We start from the raw sequence: 17,237 nt of genomic DNA, 5'->3' as shown, positions 1-17,237 counted from the left end.
ACTTTATTCTGAGCATGCGCGTTTTTTCCCCCTCGGAAAAGCATACACAGGACCATTTTTCGCGACGAGAAAAAGACTGGCGGGAAATAAGACGAGAAAAAAAAGAGCTAGTTTCAATTTTTTTGCAGGTAGTTTTTTCATCGAGAAAACTGCTAGGGAGCCTACACACGACCAGTTTTCACGTCCAATATAAAAAATGGCAGTTTTGTCATCGTGAAAACTGGTCGTGTGTACAAGGCATGAGAAAATCTCTTTATTTCCATACCTCTTAACTCTGCGGCATCTTCTGGTCTTGTAGTGTATGGATCGCACCGGAAATTTTTCAGTAAATCAATAGTGCACTGTCCTACCACCGGCTTTCTTCCAAAGGGTCTGTGGTCAATCACTTTAACAATTATGGGAGGAACATACATCTCGTCTTTTGGTAGAAGCTACAGATAAAAGAAAATCCACAAATTAAAAGGATATAGGCGTCCACGGTAAAAAACATCATGGAAAATATTTTATAAGACACGCCTAGCTTGTTAAAGTTATGTATCCATATTTTAAACAGGTGTTGCCCGAGTCCTGATCTGAATCTAAATGAAATTCTGTGGTGTGATCAGAAGCAGGGAGCTCAAGCAAGTCTGAACCGAAACTGTGTACCGTCTACAGAATGGACCAAAATGTCACCTGCATAAGGCCTATGGTACTTACGACAGGCAAAAAAAAAAAAAACTGTATAGCAAACATCAAGCAATAACAAGACACAATAGGAGCGATTCCTGTCCATAATCGTATCCACAGATTGACGGCTCACTACTGTGCTGCTTATTATGGTGGAACTTTACTCTCTCAAACAACATGGACCATTTTTAATCCCTATGCGGCTAGCATTAGTAAATAGGTAGGAAAATATCATATTTACTTGCTTTAAACTTTTTTTTACATTTCTTCAGTTACTTCAGGCCTAGGTACATGTCATACATCCCAGGAGTCCTCAGAAAAGGAGGAGGGGTTTTCCTAATCAAGCACGCCTGCCTGAGCTAGGATGGATGGGCGAGTTTGCTTTGATTAAAAATAAATTAAATAGCGTTTTTGGTTTGTGGTGCTTAGATGCAGAGTAGCTGTGCTTTTTTTAATGAAACATGTAGTGAGAAATCTGATGGCTATCATGACCACTGTTGATTTCAGTTTTGTTTTACTTCCTCAAAATTGGGCCCAATTAGCCATTTTACATCCAGTCATGCGACTCGTTAGTGTTACAAGGTCTCAGGTGTGAATAGGGAGTAGGTGGGGTAAATTGGTATTCTCTCACTCTCTCATACTGGTCACTGGAAGTTCAACATGGCACCTCATGGCAAAGATCTGAGGATCTAAAAAAAAATAAAAAAAATTATTGCTCTACATTAAGGATTGACAAGACCCTGAAACCAAGTTGCAGCATGGTGGCCAAGACCATACAGCGGTTTAACAGGACAGGTTCCACTCAGAACAGGCCTCACCATGGTCGATCGCACATGCTCAGCGTCATATCCGGAGGTTGTCTTTGGTAAATGGACATATGAGCGCTGCCAGCATTGCTGCAGAGGTTGAAGGGGTGGGGGGGGGGGGGGGGTATCAGCCGGTCAATGCTCAGACCATACACTGCATCAAATTGGTCTGCATGGCTGTCATCCCAGAAGGAAGCCTCTTCTAAAAGAAGATGCACAAGAAAGCCTGCAGTTTGCTAAAGACAAGCAGACTAAGGTCATGGATTACTGGAACCACGTCCTGTGGTCTGATGAGACCAAGCTAAACGTATTTGGTTCAGATGGTGTTAAGCGTGCGTGGCAGGAACCAGGTGAGGAGTACAAAACACAAGTGTGTCTTGCCTACAGTCAAGCATGATGGTGGGAGTTTCATGGTCTGGGGCTGCATGAGTGCTGCTGGCACTGGGGAGCTACAGTTCATTGAGGGAACCATGAATGCCAACATGTACTGTGATATACTGAAGCGGAGCATAATCCCCTCCCTTCAGAGACTGCGCAGCAGGGCAGTATTCTAACATAACGACCCCAAACACCTCCAAGACGACTACTACCTTGCTATAAAGAAGCTCAGGGTAAAGGTGATGTACCAAAAGGCTAATTGTGCGACGCCGACATCACATCCTGCCTATGAACCACGCTCACATTGAGGCATGAACTGCACGCTGATTCCCTGCATACAGAGTGGTCATTACTGGAACGCTGGACTAGGGCACATATGCATGCGAGTGTAAACTTTTAAACCTTTCACAAATTAAAATTAAATGCGGAATTTTGCACAATGATGGCTGCTTTTTTTTTATGAGTACATAAGAAGCCACATTGGAGAAACAAGAATATAACTCTACCCTGGTGGAACCATGATATACTGGGTGTTAAATATACAAAGGCGTTTTTATTTCTGCTTTCTTGCAAGCATTTAAATTGGAAGGTGGTGGTAAATCACAAAAGCTTTTTTGGATGCACAATTGATTCGAGCACGGTGGATAACTATATGAACAATACAATTGATTGGACTTGTAGAATACATAATTTTGCAAAAGGTTTTTTTTTTTCAGATTTTTGGGAATTTTGTTTTTTATCTCACTGGATTTAAGGAGTATTGCATTAGATAGCGATTTATATGCACTGTTTAATTTTGATATTATCTTGATTTAAAGGGGTTGTAAAGGAAATTTTTTTTTTTTCATAATACGCATCCTTTACCTGCAGACATTCCTCTTTTCACTTCCTCATTGTTCGTTTTTGCTTAGAAGTTGCTCCATTTCTTTTCTGTTCACTTCCTGCTTGTCCGATTGTTACTCACCACCGTGAAGGAAGGCTTTACTGTGGTGGTCAGTGACGTGCTCGCCCCCTCCTGGGAACTACATCTGTGCGGCAGGACGCTCTCTACGTGTTAGAGACTTCAAGGAGGTGTGAATTACTGGGCGTGGCTTAATGCATACTGGGAAATGTAGTTCTTACAGGAACGAGCGCCGCAAACCAGAAAGTGAAAGAACAGAAACTAGAACGCCGGAGGTGCTATAGATGAAGGAATTTAATAGGTATTTACTCGTTTTTTAACAGAATCATTAGACTATTCTGTCTGTCTCCACCTTGCAGACATATATTTTAGGCAAAAAATGTTTTTCCTTTACAACTCCTTTAATATGGTAGAGCATTCATACAGTACAAGGGTGAGCACAACTACCTAATATTATAGTTTATTTTTTACTCACACCAGTGGTGAATATCAGTTGCAGCATAACAATCTCTTTAATATATTTGGGTTTTGCACCGGTGGCACTTCACTACCAATGGTGATGGACTGGCCAAGCATAGCTCCAGACCTAAACCCTATTGAGCATCTGAGGGGCATCCGCAAACAGAAGGTGAAGGAGCACAAGGTCTTCAAAATCCACCAGCTCCATGATGTTGTCATGGAGAAATGGAAGAAGACTCCAGTGGCAACCTGTGAAGCTCTGGTGAACTCCATGTCCAAGAGGATTAAGGCTGTGCTGGAAAATAATTGAGGCCAAGTATTGACACTTTGGCCTCTATTTGGACATTTTCACTTAGGGGCGTACTCACTTTTGTTGCCAGCCGTTTAGATATTAATGGCTGTGTGTTGAGTTATTTTGAGGGGACAGCAAATTTACACCGTTATACAAAATGTACACTCACGACTTTACATTGTAGCAAAGTGTAATTTCTTCAGTATTGTCACATGAAAAGATATTATAAAATATTTACAAAAATGGGAGGGGTGTACTCACTTTTGTGAGAAACCGCAACTCAGTATGAGTATCCTTTAAATAAGTTTGTATTTATTAATATGGTTTAGATAAACCTCAGACCTAAACTGCATCTGAGCCCAGACTATAGACATTAAAATAATAGGATTTTTGTACTCACCGTAAAATCCATTTCTCTGAGTTCATAGACGGACACAGCCTTCTTTGACATTAGGTTTATGCTTCCTCCTACCAGGAGAGTTTAGGCAGAATTTAACAGCACTTAAAGTGTTAAAACCTTTCCTCGTGCCGCTCCTCCCAGGGGGCGTGGCTCCCCCAGGCATAACCCACACCCTGCTCTAGGAGCCTCAGTCTGTAACAAGCAGTACAAACCAAGGAGGGGTGGGTGCTGTGTCCGTCTATGAACTGGATTTTACGGTGAGTACAAAAATCCTATTTTCTCTTCCGTTCATAGACGGACACAGCCTTCTTTGACATTAGGGACGTCCCCAAGCAGTGTCAAAAAAACTCGAGGGGTGGGAAAATAACACAGCAAACCAGGTTACACCCCAATACAAAAACCGGAGCTCAACGGAGAAACTCCAACCATAAACTGCTGCCCGTAACACCTGCGGCTGAAGGAGGCATCAAAAGATGCACACACATCCACCTCGTAAACCTTTGAAAAAGCGTGGAATGACGATCAGGATGCATCCTAACACCGCTGTAACACAGAGGCATGATGCCGGAAAGCCCAAGAGGCCCCGATCGCCCTGGTCGAATGTGCCATAACCCGAAAGGGGGGAGCAAAGGCCTGAAGCACAATCCGTCGGAAACCTCCTAGGAACGGTGGCCGACGAGACCGCCAGGCCCTCTTGTAGGGCCAGCCACCGACACGAACAGTGAGTCCGACTTCCGGAACGGAACCGTAACAGATAAGTACACTCGTAGGGCCCAAACCACATCCAGAGGATGCAAAGTGGCCTTCTTCTGGCATTTCGGCAGAGGACATAAGGATGGAAGAATAATGTCCACCTCAATGTGAAAAGCCGAAATGACCTTAGGGAGAAAAAACGGCTGCGGCCGCAGCACCACCTCATCCTTACGGATGACCAAGTAAGGAGCCTTGCAAGACAAGGCCGCCAGATCAGACAGACACACGTCTGATCGAGGTAATAGCTACCAGAAATAAAATCACCGTTTGTGACAATAAACAAAAAACCTCCCGAATGTCCTCAAAGGGAGCATCCCAAAGCACCGAAAGGACTAAATTCAAGTCCCATGGGGGGTAATGGAGGGCGCACCGGAGGGGCCACCTGCCAGACCCCCTGACCCAACGTATGCACCCAGGAGTGCGATGCCAAGGGTCGCTGCAAGTAAAAACAGCCAGAGCAGAAATCCAGCTCCCAACCGTACTTAAGGCGAGAGCCTGAACCACTCCTTGCTGCAAAGACAGCAGAACCCTGTACACCACGTATGTACGAGGGTGCCAGTTCATCTCCCCACACACAGAGATGTAGGCCTTCCATGTATGATGAGAAATCCTACGTGAGGTAGACTTCCGTGCACGCAGCACGGTAGAGACCACCAAGCCCAATAGGCCTCGGTCCTTCAGCCCCTGGCTCACAACAGCCACGCCGCTAAAGCCGGTGGCTGTGAAACAGGGTGGAAGATCAGACCCTGTAACAGAAGATCAACCCCCAGGGGAAGACACTAGGGGGCGTCTGCCACCAGACGCACCAGGTCCGCGTACCAGGAGCGACGCGGCCAATCTGGGGCGATCAGGATTGATATAATCCCTACAGCTTCCACGCTGCGCAGCAGGCGAGGAAGAAGCTTCCGAGGTGGGAAGGTGTAAATCAGGCGATAGTGACCCCCAAGGAGCCACCAACGCGCCTGACACGTCTGCCCACGGGCCCTTAAACCTGGCCACGAACCGTGGCACCTACCGATAGAGACGGGAACGCTAGAAGGTCCACGTCCGGAGTGCCCCACTTTTGGCACAGACCCCGAAACACCTGCGGGTGGAGAGACCACTCTCCTTGGCCCAGTGTAGTGCGACTTAGGAGGTCAGCTAGCCAATTCCGTACTCCCGGAATGTACCTGGCCGACAGAGCCGGAACGGATCCTTCGGCCCACCGAAAGGATGTGCGCGACACCCGTCGCTGCAACAGAACTCCTCGTGCCTCCCTGATGATCAACCTACGCCACAGCCGTGGCGATGTCGGACAGGATCCTGACCGGTCAGCCCTGTAGATCCAGGGACCACCCGGCAAGGCAAAGCTTGATTGCTCGGAGCTCCAAAACGTTGATCAGTAGGCAGGACTCTGCCTGAGTCCAGTGCCCCTGGGCTGACCGGGTGCCCCAAGCGCCCCTCCCCACCCGGAGAGGCTGGCATCCGTCATGACCACTGTCCAGTGGCCTGCAGAAAACGACTTCCCGGCCCGAAGCACCGGAAACGCCAGCCACCACACCAGGGGAGACATGATCAGATGACTCAATTGAATCTGGTAATCCAGAGATGACGGAAGCTAGTCCCAACGTGACAGCAGTTCCCTCCGTAGTACCCTGGCGTGGAATTGGGCATACGGAACCGCCTTGAAAGAGGCCCCAACGGACCCAGAACCTTCCTGCAGAATCGCAGAGATGACCGCTACTGGGTCGGCAACTGCTGCACAGCAGATAGCAGACTCTGAAGTTTTTCCGTTAGGAGAAAAACACTCCCGCCCCCGCCGGAATCCAGGACTGGTCCCAGGTATTCCAGTCCCTGAGACGGAATCAACCCTGATTTCAGGACAATCAATTTGTAGGTCTACAAAACCCTTGTAGACCTACCCCCACCGCACAGGGTGGGCGAAAAAATGCTCGGAGGTAGTCAAGGAGGGTCACAAGAGACCAGAGGCTGTGCTGTGTCTGTCACCTCAGGGAAGAATCACAGCGTTTCACAGCACTAAAACTGTCACAAGAGACCAAGAGATATCCAAGATGGCCACCGTCTGAGGTAAAAATCACCTCATATAACACAGCAGCACCCCCCAGAGTAACAACACAGTCCCCCAACAACACACGGGCCCCGGTGGTAAGAAAACTCAGGAGGCCCCCATTCACAGCCACTACCCAGTCAGGGGAAGGAGGGAGAGGAAGGGGAGAGAGGAAAGCAGGGCGGACCCTCGGTCGACCTCCCCAGGGAAAACACCAGCCAGACCACTTACCCGAGTAAGGGGCCACTACTTACCCGTCCTGCGACTACCCGGCTGGAGGTATCCCAGACAGAACCAACGTCCGTAAACGGCATGGCTGTCGGCCAGACACACTGTGACACAGCCATAGAGACCGGTCATGTGTGTGCCCTAGAACCAAAGTTTCCCGGCCACCCCTGGAGCAACGGGGCCTGCCGTGGACGTCCCAAAGCTGAGCTAAGGGCCGGCACACCCTCGATGGCCGAACATGGGGGGACTACAAGGGTCGAGGACCCAACCTGTCACCCAGTCGGCTGTTGATAGAAGAATCACAGGATTCAAAAATGCAGGAACAAAATAATAAAAGCGAGAAAAATCGCAAGAAAAAAACTCCAGAGCTCTAGAAGTGCCTGACTCCTCTCCTGTCATTAGGCAGAAAAAGACTGAGGCTCCTAGAGCATGGTGTGGGTTATGCCTGGGGGAGCTACGTCCCCTGGGAGGAGCGGTACGAAGGAAAGGTTTTAACGCTTTAAGTGCTGTTTAATTCTGCCTAAACTCTCCTGGTAGGAAGAAGCATAACCCTAATGTCAAAGAAGGCTGTGTCCGTCTATGAACGGAAGAGAAATGTACATATTTTAATCAACGGTTAAAGAACTTGAACCCAAGCCACCCCAAGGCACTCGCGTATCAAAGAGAGTTTCCCCATAGAAGTCAATGGACACAAAAATAATTTGTTCCGCATTGATTTGTATGGCATGCAATACCACATGTGGCCGGAGGGGGTGTGGTGGAAAGTTTGAACTTCATATTTTATACCAGGGGAACCAGTACAAAGATGAATGTATGTTTTACTGGACTGATTCAAGTTTGTGATCTCAGCTGTCCTTTAAAAAATGACTTCTCCCTGATAATTACATTAGCCAAATTGTTATTTTCCAGGGAAGCTGGACAGGCTCACAGCAGGGGCCCTTTGCATACTGGTGTGACTACACATCAAAGGATTGCGTGACACACAAGACTGTTTTTTGGTGTGTGCTAGAAACATTTCTTTAAGGCTTGAAAATGCGACCAATCAGATACTGATTGGTACTCCTGACCAATGAATATCTGAGCTTGAGATTCAACCAATCTGGTTGTAAGGCAATTTTACACCAATAGCATCCTAAGGATTTTGAAGCCTGGAGGGGGGGTAGAGCAGGCCAGGGGACCTTAAAGGTCAGAGAGAAAGCTCTCAGAGGCCTCTTGCCCTGAAGATGTGGACCTAGTAGCATGGTGATGTAACCTCTCCCCCTGTCTGTCTCTCTGTCTGTCTCTCTGTCTGTCTCTCTGTCTGTGTCTGTCTCTCTGTCTGTCTCTGTCTGTCTCTCACTGTCTCTCTCTACAACTTAGCATTACTTATTGTGGAATCCTCTATAGCCATATTTTTATTAATATCATGTATGTTGTATCAGTATTCAGCAGTGTCCTCTCTGTTTTAACAAGTGATATCCTTTATGTTATGGTTGTAAATATGGGATTAATACAAGTGTCTTCTCGGTATCAATAAACGTAATCCTTTTTCTCTGTTTCGCAGCGCTATTCTTTGTTTTTAATTTTTATATAGACAAAAAGGTTTTTATAGCTTAGTTTAATTATTTACGTGCGATATTAATATTTCTATGAATCGTTGATTTTTAATTATGTACGTGCGTTATTAATATTTCTATGACAAATGTTGCCCCGTGTGTAAGGAGAGTTTAAAGTTTGGATAAATATGATTTCTTGTGTGGTAGATACAGCTGGTATAGGCCTTTTTTGTTTTAACCTGTCTGAATACCTAACAAACTAACTTTTCAGAACTTAACTTTTGTCTTTTTGTCTATGCGAATGTGTTGATGAGATTTTGAATAATGTAGATATATATAGAATGAAATTGCAGCAGGGTGTCAGTGCGGATAATAAGGATTCTGTTTGGAATCTTGAAGACAGTGGCCCAGGTTCGGAAAGGACTTATGACGGCGCAGCGCCAGGTACGCCGTCGTGGGTCCTAATCCGAGCCGTCGTATCAATGCGCCCGATTCTTAGAATCAGTTACTCATAGATATCCATTAGATCCGACAGGTGTAGGTCTCTTACACCGTTGGATTGTAACTGCATATGGTTTTTCTGACCTCTAGGTGGTGCTTCCGTCGAATTCCACGTTGAGTATGCAAATTAGCTAGATACGCGAATTCCAGAACGTACGCCTGGCCGACGCAGTAAAGTTACAACGTTTACGTTAGGCTTTTCCCGGCGTATAGTTGCCCCTGCTATATGAGGCATAAGTGCGGCGTACAAATGTTAAGTATGGCCGTCATTCCCGCGTCAAAATTTAAAAAAGTTACGTCGTTTGCATAAGTCGTCCGTGAATGGGGCTGGACGTCATTTACGTTCACGTCGAAACCAATGACGTCCTTGCGGCATACTTTGGAGCAATGCACACTGGGAAATTCCACGGACTTCGCATGCGCCGTTCGGCAAAAAGGTCAATCACATCGGGTCACAGTAGATTTACAAAAAAACACGCCCCCCTGATCCAAATTTGAATTAGGTGGGCTTGCGCCGGCCGATTTGCGCTACACCGCCGCAACTTACGGAGCTAGTGCTTTGAGAATACAGCGCTTGCCCGTCTGGGTTGCAGAGGCATAGCGTAGAGCGGATACGTTACACCCGCACAATTTACACTGCTGACTGTGAATCTGGCCCAGTGTGCCTCTATGCAGTTGACACTTTGAATGAGATTAGGTCAATCTTTGTGAGTGAAATACACCTATGCTTTTGAAAATAAACAGTGGGGCGATGGCGCCCCTATAATGATTAATATTCAATAAGGTGTGGGTGTAGTGGTTATTAAACCTGTGTTGGGTACCTACTTGAGGGATGAATCCAATATACGTGGACCCCCTTCTTGGAATCACACAGATTGAGTGTGTATAGGTTACCCCATTAATAGTGCCACAAAAGACTTGCTGGCAAATATGTGACTCAGTTGGTGAACCTCCACCATTAGTTGGTGTCCAAGAAACCTCCACGTTAGTAAGAGAAATAGATGAATGAATAAAGTCAGGACCCTGTGCAGGCCAGCAAAGAGAAGTGACTTGTGATCAAAAATAATTAGAAATAAAGCAGTTCAAATCAATATCCAGGTTGAGGCCTCTAGGGGCTAGAGACCCCAGCCAGTGTATCCAAGGGGTCTCATTTTGTGAGACCTGGATCTTTTTGTTGCCCCCCCGCCAGTGGTCTTTAATAATGTCAACCCCATAGAACGTGAGGCAAGATGGATCCTTATGATGTTTTTCCTCAAAATGTCTTGAGAGACTATGTTTTGGGAATCCATTCACGTGTTCTTACACGTAAGGGTCTGGTGGTACGGCCCACGTACTGGAGTCAGCAGGGGCACTCTATGACGTAGGTCACATGGGTGCTATTACAAGTAATAAGTTATTTTATCTGGAATTCTCCATTATAGACATGGGACTTGAATGTTTTTCTCCGAGGTTGGGGTTTATTTGTTTTGCATGGTAGGCATCTCTGGCATCTGTAGAATCTTTCAAGTTCTGGACAAATATTCACTTCCCTGGGAGGATCAAGTACATTGTGATCAAGGTGTGTTCGTAGTGTTGGTGCTCCACGGTAAATGAATCTGGGTCGTGATGGCAATAACGCTGCTAAAGTTCTGTCCTCTTTCAAAAAGGGCCAATACTTTTTGAAGATCTTTTGCAATTGTTGGTATTGGTTGCTGTATTCTGTGATAAAGGCCAGATCCATGGTAGGTGCTTGATGAAGCTTTTTCTTGTTGAGCAAAGCTCCCCTATCCATCTCACGAATGTTAATTTTCAGTTTTGTCAGCACCTATGCTTTTGGGCTGCGTTTCCACTGGTGCAACTCCAATGTCGCCTGATTCAGGGTGCGATTTTGAAATGCGACTGTGGTGTGGCTTTGAATGCGTTTTTGATCCAGAAGTCGCATCAAAATGGTGCAGGTACCTTTATCGGTCGCTGCAGCATTGAGCCACAGATTGGAATGGGTGCTATTGAAATCAATGGGCTGCGAGTTTTAATGCGACTTTGGGTCCAAAGTCGCATGGCAAATCGCATCAGTGGAAACGGAGACTAAATCACACTGAATTATCTGGATGTATGTGAATCTATTCCTCTGTTTAAACAAATAATTGGGGATTGTAAGCGGTGTAATTGAATCTGGAAACACTGGCTATATTGTAACTGCTAAAAAAATCATAGTGTAATTAGGTGTTCGTCAGTTAAAATTGCCTCCTGTAGTACAAGCCATCATAGGGTCTAATCAAGCTTAACGCTTGGGAAGCCCTGTGGTACAGTAAGCATTTCTTTTAGAATACTTTGGAAAGTCCGCGGGGAGGTTGAACCATTTGGTTTGGAAAATCTCCGGGCTAATTTTTTGAAGGACTATAATCAGTACATGGATTGTTCTGGCAAGTAGTGAAAAAAAGAGGTAAAGGGGAAGGGGGAGGTACCCGCCGACCCAATCATGTCAAAGTGTAGCTAGCTTTGGAATAAGCGACCTATAAGGTATGCGGGATCAGCTCAAGGTCCTTCGTCCGTAAAAGGATGGGAAATCAAATCGCTTCAAAACGGAATTCTGACCGTGGGGAACCTTACCACTCGACTCCGAGGGAAGAAATGATAGATAAATATGGACCTTGGGTTGTGAAATATATAAATGATGGGAATCGCTAGACTGGAAACTGTATTTTTAAGAGAAATGCAAGATGCTTGGAGGGCAGGGATGGTAGGATAACAGAACTGATGAGGTGAGTATTTTTAATAGGGAATCCACATCCCCAGAGAAGTGATGAACAGAGGTTATGGGTTTAAGTTGGATATAGAACAGGCGGATCTGTGTAAGGTCTTCAGGTTATATTTGACCTAGCTAAGTGTGTTGTGCGGAAATGTGTGAGATCCATGGATTGTGAGGATGTGTGATGGCATGATTTGTTTTGTGTTGGTTAAGGTTTAAAAATTGGGAATGGTGTTCTACAGTTCAAAGAGCAACCACCCCCCTCTATTTCCTTGACACAAGTTAAATTGAGAGTGTGTGACGTGTGTTCTCAGCTGCTGACAGCCCAAATGACCCCCCTTTTTTTTCCAAGTCTGTGAGAGTGGAAAAGAGATCTTATTGACTTGCAAATGACCTGAGCCTGCATTCTGTAATGGTGAATTGAAAAGGGCATTTACTAAAATTTGTTTGTTTTTCTTTACAGAAGGTTCTGCGAAAACGTTGTGATGAAGTATTATGATTGGTTAATAAATGGAACCGTTAAAAGATTTATTACGGGTTGCTAATATATTTTTTTTCTCTCACAATGGTGAATACATTTTTTTGGGGGGGGAATTATTGGTATACCATAAAACAAAAATCCATATGGCATTAATATGTATTATAGTAATACATATTAATGAATGAAAAGTTGAGCTCAACAATTTTTGGTATTTTAAAAGAAAGTGCACGGTTTGTGTAATATATAGTAATGTATATTTGTGTTTCATATGCTAATGTCTTGTTACAGGTATATAACCATTGTTTTTTGTTTCCAGGTTAAGAAAAAATTGAATGTTTATTACTAACTTTTATTTTGTGTTTAATCCCTCAGAATCGATAACTGGGTTTTCAGGATTTCAGAATAAGAGGAAATCTTTATGATTGGTCAGTCGGTCGGGTTTCACAAGGTTTAGGTTTTCATGACCATTATCTAGTTGGAACGTCTAGTGGTCAGTCCATTTGGCTATGTTTTTGGACCACCTAGTGGGGGTTACATGTTCGGATGCACTGAATAGCAGAACCAACTAACTTAAAGCGGGGGTTCACCCTTAGAGGGCACTTTTCCCCCTTAGATTCCTGCTCGTTATTACTAGGGGAATCGGCTATTTATTTTAAAATATGTGCAGTACTTACCCGTTTACGAGACGCATCCTCTCCGTCGCTTCCGGGTATGGGCTTCGGGAATGGGCGTTCCTTCTTGATTGACAGGTTTCCGAGAGGCTTCCGACGGTCGCATCCATCGCGTCACGATTTTCCGAAAGAAGCCGAACGTCGGTGCGCAGGCGCAGTATAGAGCCGCACCGACGTTCGGCTTCTTTCGGCTACGAGTGACGCGATGGATGCGACCGTCGGAAGCCTCTCGGAAGAATGTCAATCAAGAAGGAACGCCCGCTCCCGAAGACCCATACCCGGAAGCGACGGAAGAAGATGCAGCTCGAAAACGGGTAAGTACTGCACATATTTTAATATAAATAGCCGATTCCCCTAGACCGAACGAGCAGGAAGCTAAGGGGAGATTTTTTTTTTTTTTAAATGGGTGAACTCCCGCTTTAAGTCTGCATATAATTTTTTTAGGAAAAGTTGAGTAAGACTGCAAGGGATAATTGGCACTCTAACATACATATCAGGCTAAGTAGCGTTCAGGGGTACCACACTTAGTGGTAAAAGGGTTTTGGGGTATTCTCCAGAGGTTGAAATGGATCGGCCATAGATCCGTTGCATAACTGTTTCCTTCCGTGTCACCATGCGACCCTATTTTCTCCAAGAGTTTATTTTTGTCAGTTGTGGTGGTTATTTGTTACCTATTACCTAATGAATAGCTGTGTGTGTCCAGGCACACTGGTCGGCTCGTGTATCCCCTACTGTTCAGTGATCCCGGCGCCTCAGTGCTACAAGGGATTTTTCTTAGTCTATTGGTCAGTTGTGTCTGGTAGCACCCGTTCCCTTGAGCTGGATACACATTATGCAATTCTTGTTTTCCAATTTCTTTTAGATTTACTGGCAGACATGTAGTACGAGGGCCTGCCTGGTGGCATACGAGTTGAAAGTGCATAGGTATGGCCTCGTATGGTATAGTTTTTGGGTTGAGTCTGGAAGATTGTATGGGGTGATATCAGCTCTTGGCTGTTCCAGAGGCCCTCACTTCCGATATATATGTGGGCATGCAGTATTCTCCTCAGTTAATATCCATAGGTGTCCTTCCTGTCCTAGATTACTTGTGTACCTTAACTGGTGGTCTGTGACTTGCATGCCAAGAATATCAGTGCCCCAGGGTGGCACTAGACTCCTGTCTTTCATGGGAGTCCTGTCTGAATGGTGAAGGCAGTTTGTTTTGTAGGGGTGAAGGATAACATAGTCTAATTACTGAATTGATAGAGGAGGGAGAAAGTGTGCAGCCTCTATGAGGGATCGGGTGTACCTGGTGGCAGGTGGTTTTCAATCCGGGTATCCAGACTATTTCCCATAATAAAGAGAGGCTCAATGGCGACTGTCTTTAGAGCGGGAGGTGGGTCATTGGGTAACATAATCACTATAGAGCTGGAGATAATCAGGAACACATTGGGAGGCTCTGGGCTACATATCAGGGAAGGGTTAGGAAAATCCAACTTGTTCTATTCTCATCCCTAAGGACAGGGTTACACCCTGGAGTCCATCCTGTTCTGAGGGTTGTGAGTCCAGACAGGAATTGAAAGAAATGTTGGAATGGGTCACTAGTATGACATAAATGTATGTGGTGCAGGTACCCAGGAGACTGGCACCTATGCATAATAAGGTGTCTGTTGGCCAAACTAAAGGGTGCCAGGCGATACATCAATGGGGTGAAAACTTCCTCGTAGAGGCAGTGTCTCAAGCTTAGCAGTCCTATAAAGAAGCTTTCGGTTACTGGACATGGGAGAGGTACACCTAGTTGATGTCTCACCTGAGAGGTTATATCCCTGCACAAGTAATGCCAGTAACTACATACAGGAACATGCCCTGTTAAATAAAGGGAATACACGCAGGCTAACAGGGTACAGTATGCCTTCACCACATGGCGCTGCAGCATCTCACAGTGGTTGATAAGACTATTACCCTGTATGTGCTGAGTATACACTGAATCAAGTGATTGTAAGGTGACCAGTGGCTTTCTCCCAGAGATGTGCAGACACAGCATAAGGTTCACGCAGGACGCTTATTTCTGAGGAGTAACCCAACAGAGGAGGGGTGTATTCAGCACTATATAGGGGGAATAGGAGCTGGGATGGGTGTTAGTAATTAGAGTGGACAGCGGTCTCCTGAGGAACAGACCCGCAGCCATGGCTTCAGACAATAAGCACGGCTTTGTTGCTCAGAGAGATTGGTGACAGTTGTGACAACATGCAACAAAGTTACATAAATACCCAGTTTAATATGGCTCACTATTATATCGACCATGTTAAGAGGTTGGAAGAGAGTGTGATAGGGTATAGGATAAAAATATGTCATTGGCTCTGGCGTACATGCAGGGGCAGGCGGAGTTATTGACCAGTATCAGGCTGAGTGTACAAATCTCTGTTTGATGGGCGGTAGCCTGAGGAGTTAGCATCACCACTGTGGGGGAAGGGGTTGAGGAGCAGCTAGATGTGAATCATATTCTTGAAAATCTACAACATGCTCATATTGATGCTACTGCCTCATTGTCTGAGATAATGAAACAGAAGTTCACCGGACAGATATCGGGCTACCGTGTTACACCCCCGAGTCCATCATGATCTGATGGTTTATGAGTCTGAACAACCTCAAAATGATCCATACGGATGGGTGCTGGAGGAAGGAAGGGGTGGTATTATGTCAAGGGAAACAGGATAGGATCATGAGACAACAATGCTGGCACAAGGAAGGGTCGTGTCTCATTGATGCCGAGGAATTGTCCCAACCTTATGTAAAATACTTGGGGCAAGGGTATTGGTGCTGGTATCAAATGTCCAATGATGCTCTATATTCTGCCTACGGGTTGAACTGTACTCAACGGGGTACATTACCTCAGGGAGTCTACTGTACATCTTCCCCGGTCCTGGGAATAGATATAGCCGGGACACAAGGACGTACCCCTGTTACCCCAGAGAAAAGGCTTGATATCAAACCTGACACCCCCATACATCTACAGAAACTTCCTCTGGGATTTGGGCCTGAGTTAAAGGCTTGGCTGGTAGATTTTGGACAACAGGATGAAATATTAAATGTGCTGAGAGATGCTGAGAAAGAAGCCACTATACGACTCACCCATGATCAAAATAAGTTGATCCAAGTATCCCACGCTTTAGAGGCAGACGCTAGGATTTCATGGTGGGAAAGTATATTTGGGTATAGTCCTAACGCTTCAGCTTTCCTAAACATTTTGCTCCACCCTGTTGTTGTCCTAATCTGTGTAGCTTTATTGCTCTCCCTGATGCAAGTAATGATGTGCATTACTATCAGGAGAATGAACGCCAAAACTATGAGAATGTGCACCTCAATCAGGTATCTTCTCTCAAGGAACAGAAAAGCCACTAACTCAGAAACAAATTTCTGAAGAAGCCTGTTCCAATCCAGACCAGTACAAATGGACCGTTTTTAATACTCCTAGTTTAAATTTGTATCATGTTCGTGTAATTTTTTATTTCTATATTTTTTTTTTCTCATTCAAAGAGTTTTCTTTATTTTCATGACTATGCAAATTGTAGATTCACATTATTACTTTTTTTATCCATTACAATTTTTTACTTTTCATTTTTATACATTTTTTTAATTTTTGTAAAAGTTATGTTTTATTCATTTTTTTCTCTCTCGGTTTTATTTCAATTTTTAGTAATTTTTAATCAATTTTTCTCATTTCTCATTTTTATTTTTGTCAGTTTTTTATTTTTTTCTCTAATTTTTCTCCCTGAAGTGTCATGGTTATAATTTTTTACTCTTAATTTTTTTAAAGTTTTTTTCATTATTATTTTTTTCTCTCTCATTCCATTCAGGTGAGAAAAGTTCCAAAAGGTTTGAACTTTGTCCACCTGAAGGGGGGAGTAGTGTATAGACCTGGAAGAAAAAAAATAAATAATGTGGGAAAAAGCCTCTAAATTCTTTTTTAGTAATAAGCACAGTCGGGTTTGACTAAATTCTAAAAGTGTTTTAGCAACCATTGTTTAGTCTCTCCTTTTTAATATTTTTATTTTTTATGTTTTCAACCCGACTTGTAAATTTCTAAAGAGACCATGGGTCATGATTCACCTGTTGATTACCAGTATGAGAGAGGAGTCGTTTTTAACGGAACACTATTTTATTTTTATTTATTTTTTTCTCGCTGTCAGCTAAAGTTGGCAGGGCAACTAGGTATTAGTTTTTTTGGATACCGATTCAATGCTCTTTAACAATCTAAAGTGGACTGTAAACTGGAGATCTTGGTTGGAGCAGCATTGAATCTGTAGTTTTTATTTTTTATGTTTATTATTTTTTTTCTATTTTCCTTATTCTTTTTCATTACTCACCTCCCTTCCTTTCCTCCTTTAGTATTATGCTCTCTAAGTTTTTAT

The 17,237-nt window shown here is 44.5% G+C and overlaps 1 protein-coding gene across 2 annotated transcripts in view; it reads right to left on the bottom strand.

Moving 5' to 3' along the window:
* MYOF (myoferlin) overlaps positions 1-17,237 on the bottom strand; it is a 517,119-nt gene that overhangs the window by 104,034 nt on the left and 395,848 nt on the right. For both annotated transcript variants that reach the window (XM_040361780.1, XM_040361785.1), the window contains one exon: positions 266-431. In XM_040361780.1, coding sequence (XP_040217714.1) covers positions 266-431 — 166 coding nt within the window. The remainder of the gene's footprint in view (positions 1-265; positions 432-17,237) is intronic.

Source organism: Rana temporaria, chromosome 8 (assembly GCF_905171775.1).
Source record: "Rana temporaria chromosome 8, aRanTem1.1, whole genome shotgun sequence".
Classification (NCBI taxonomy): domain Eukaryota; kingdom Metazoa; phylum Chordata; class Amphibia; order Anura; family Ranidae; genus Rana; species Rana temporaria.
This window is presented reverse-complemented; position numbering and strand designations above follow the sequence as displayed.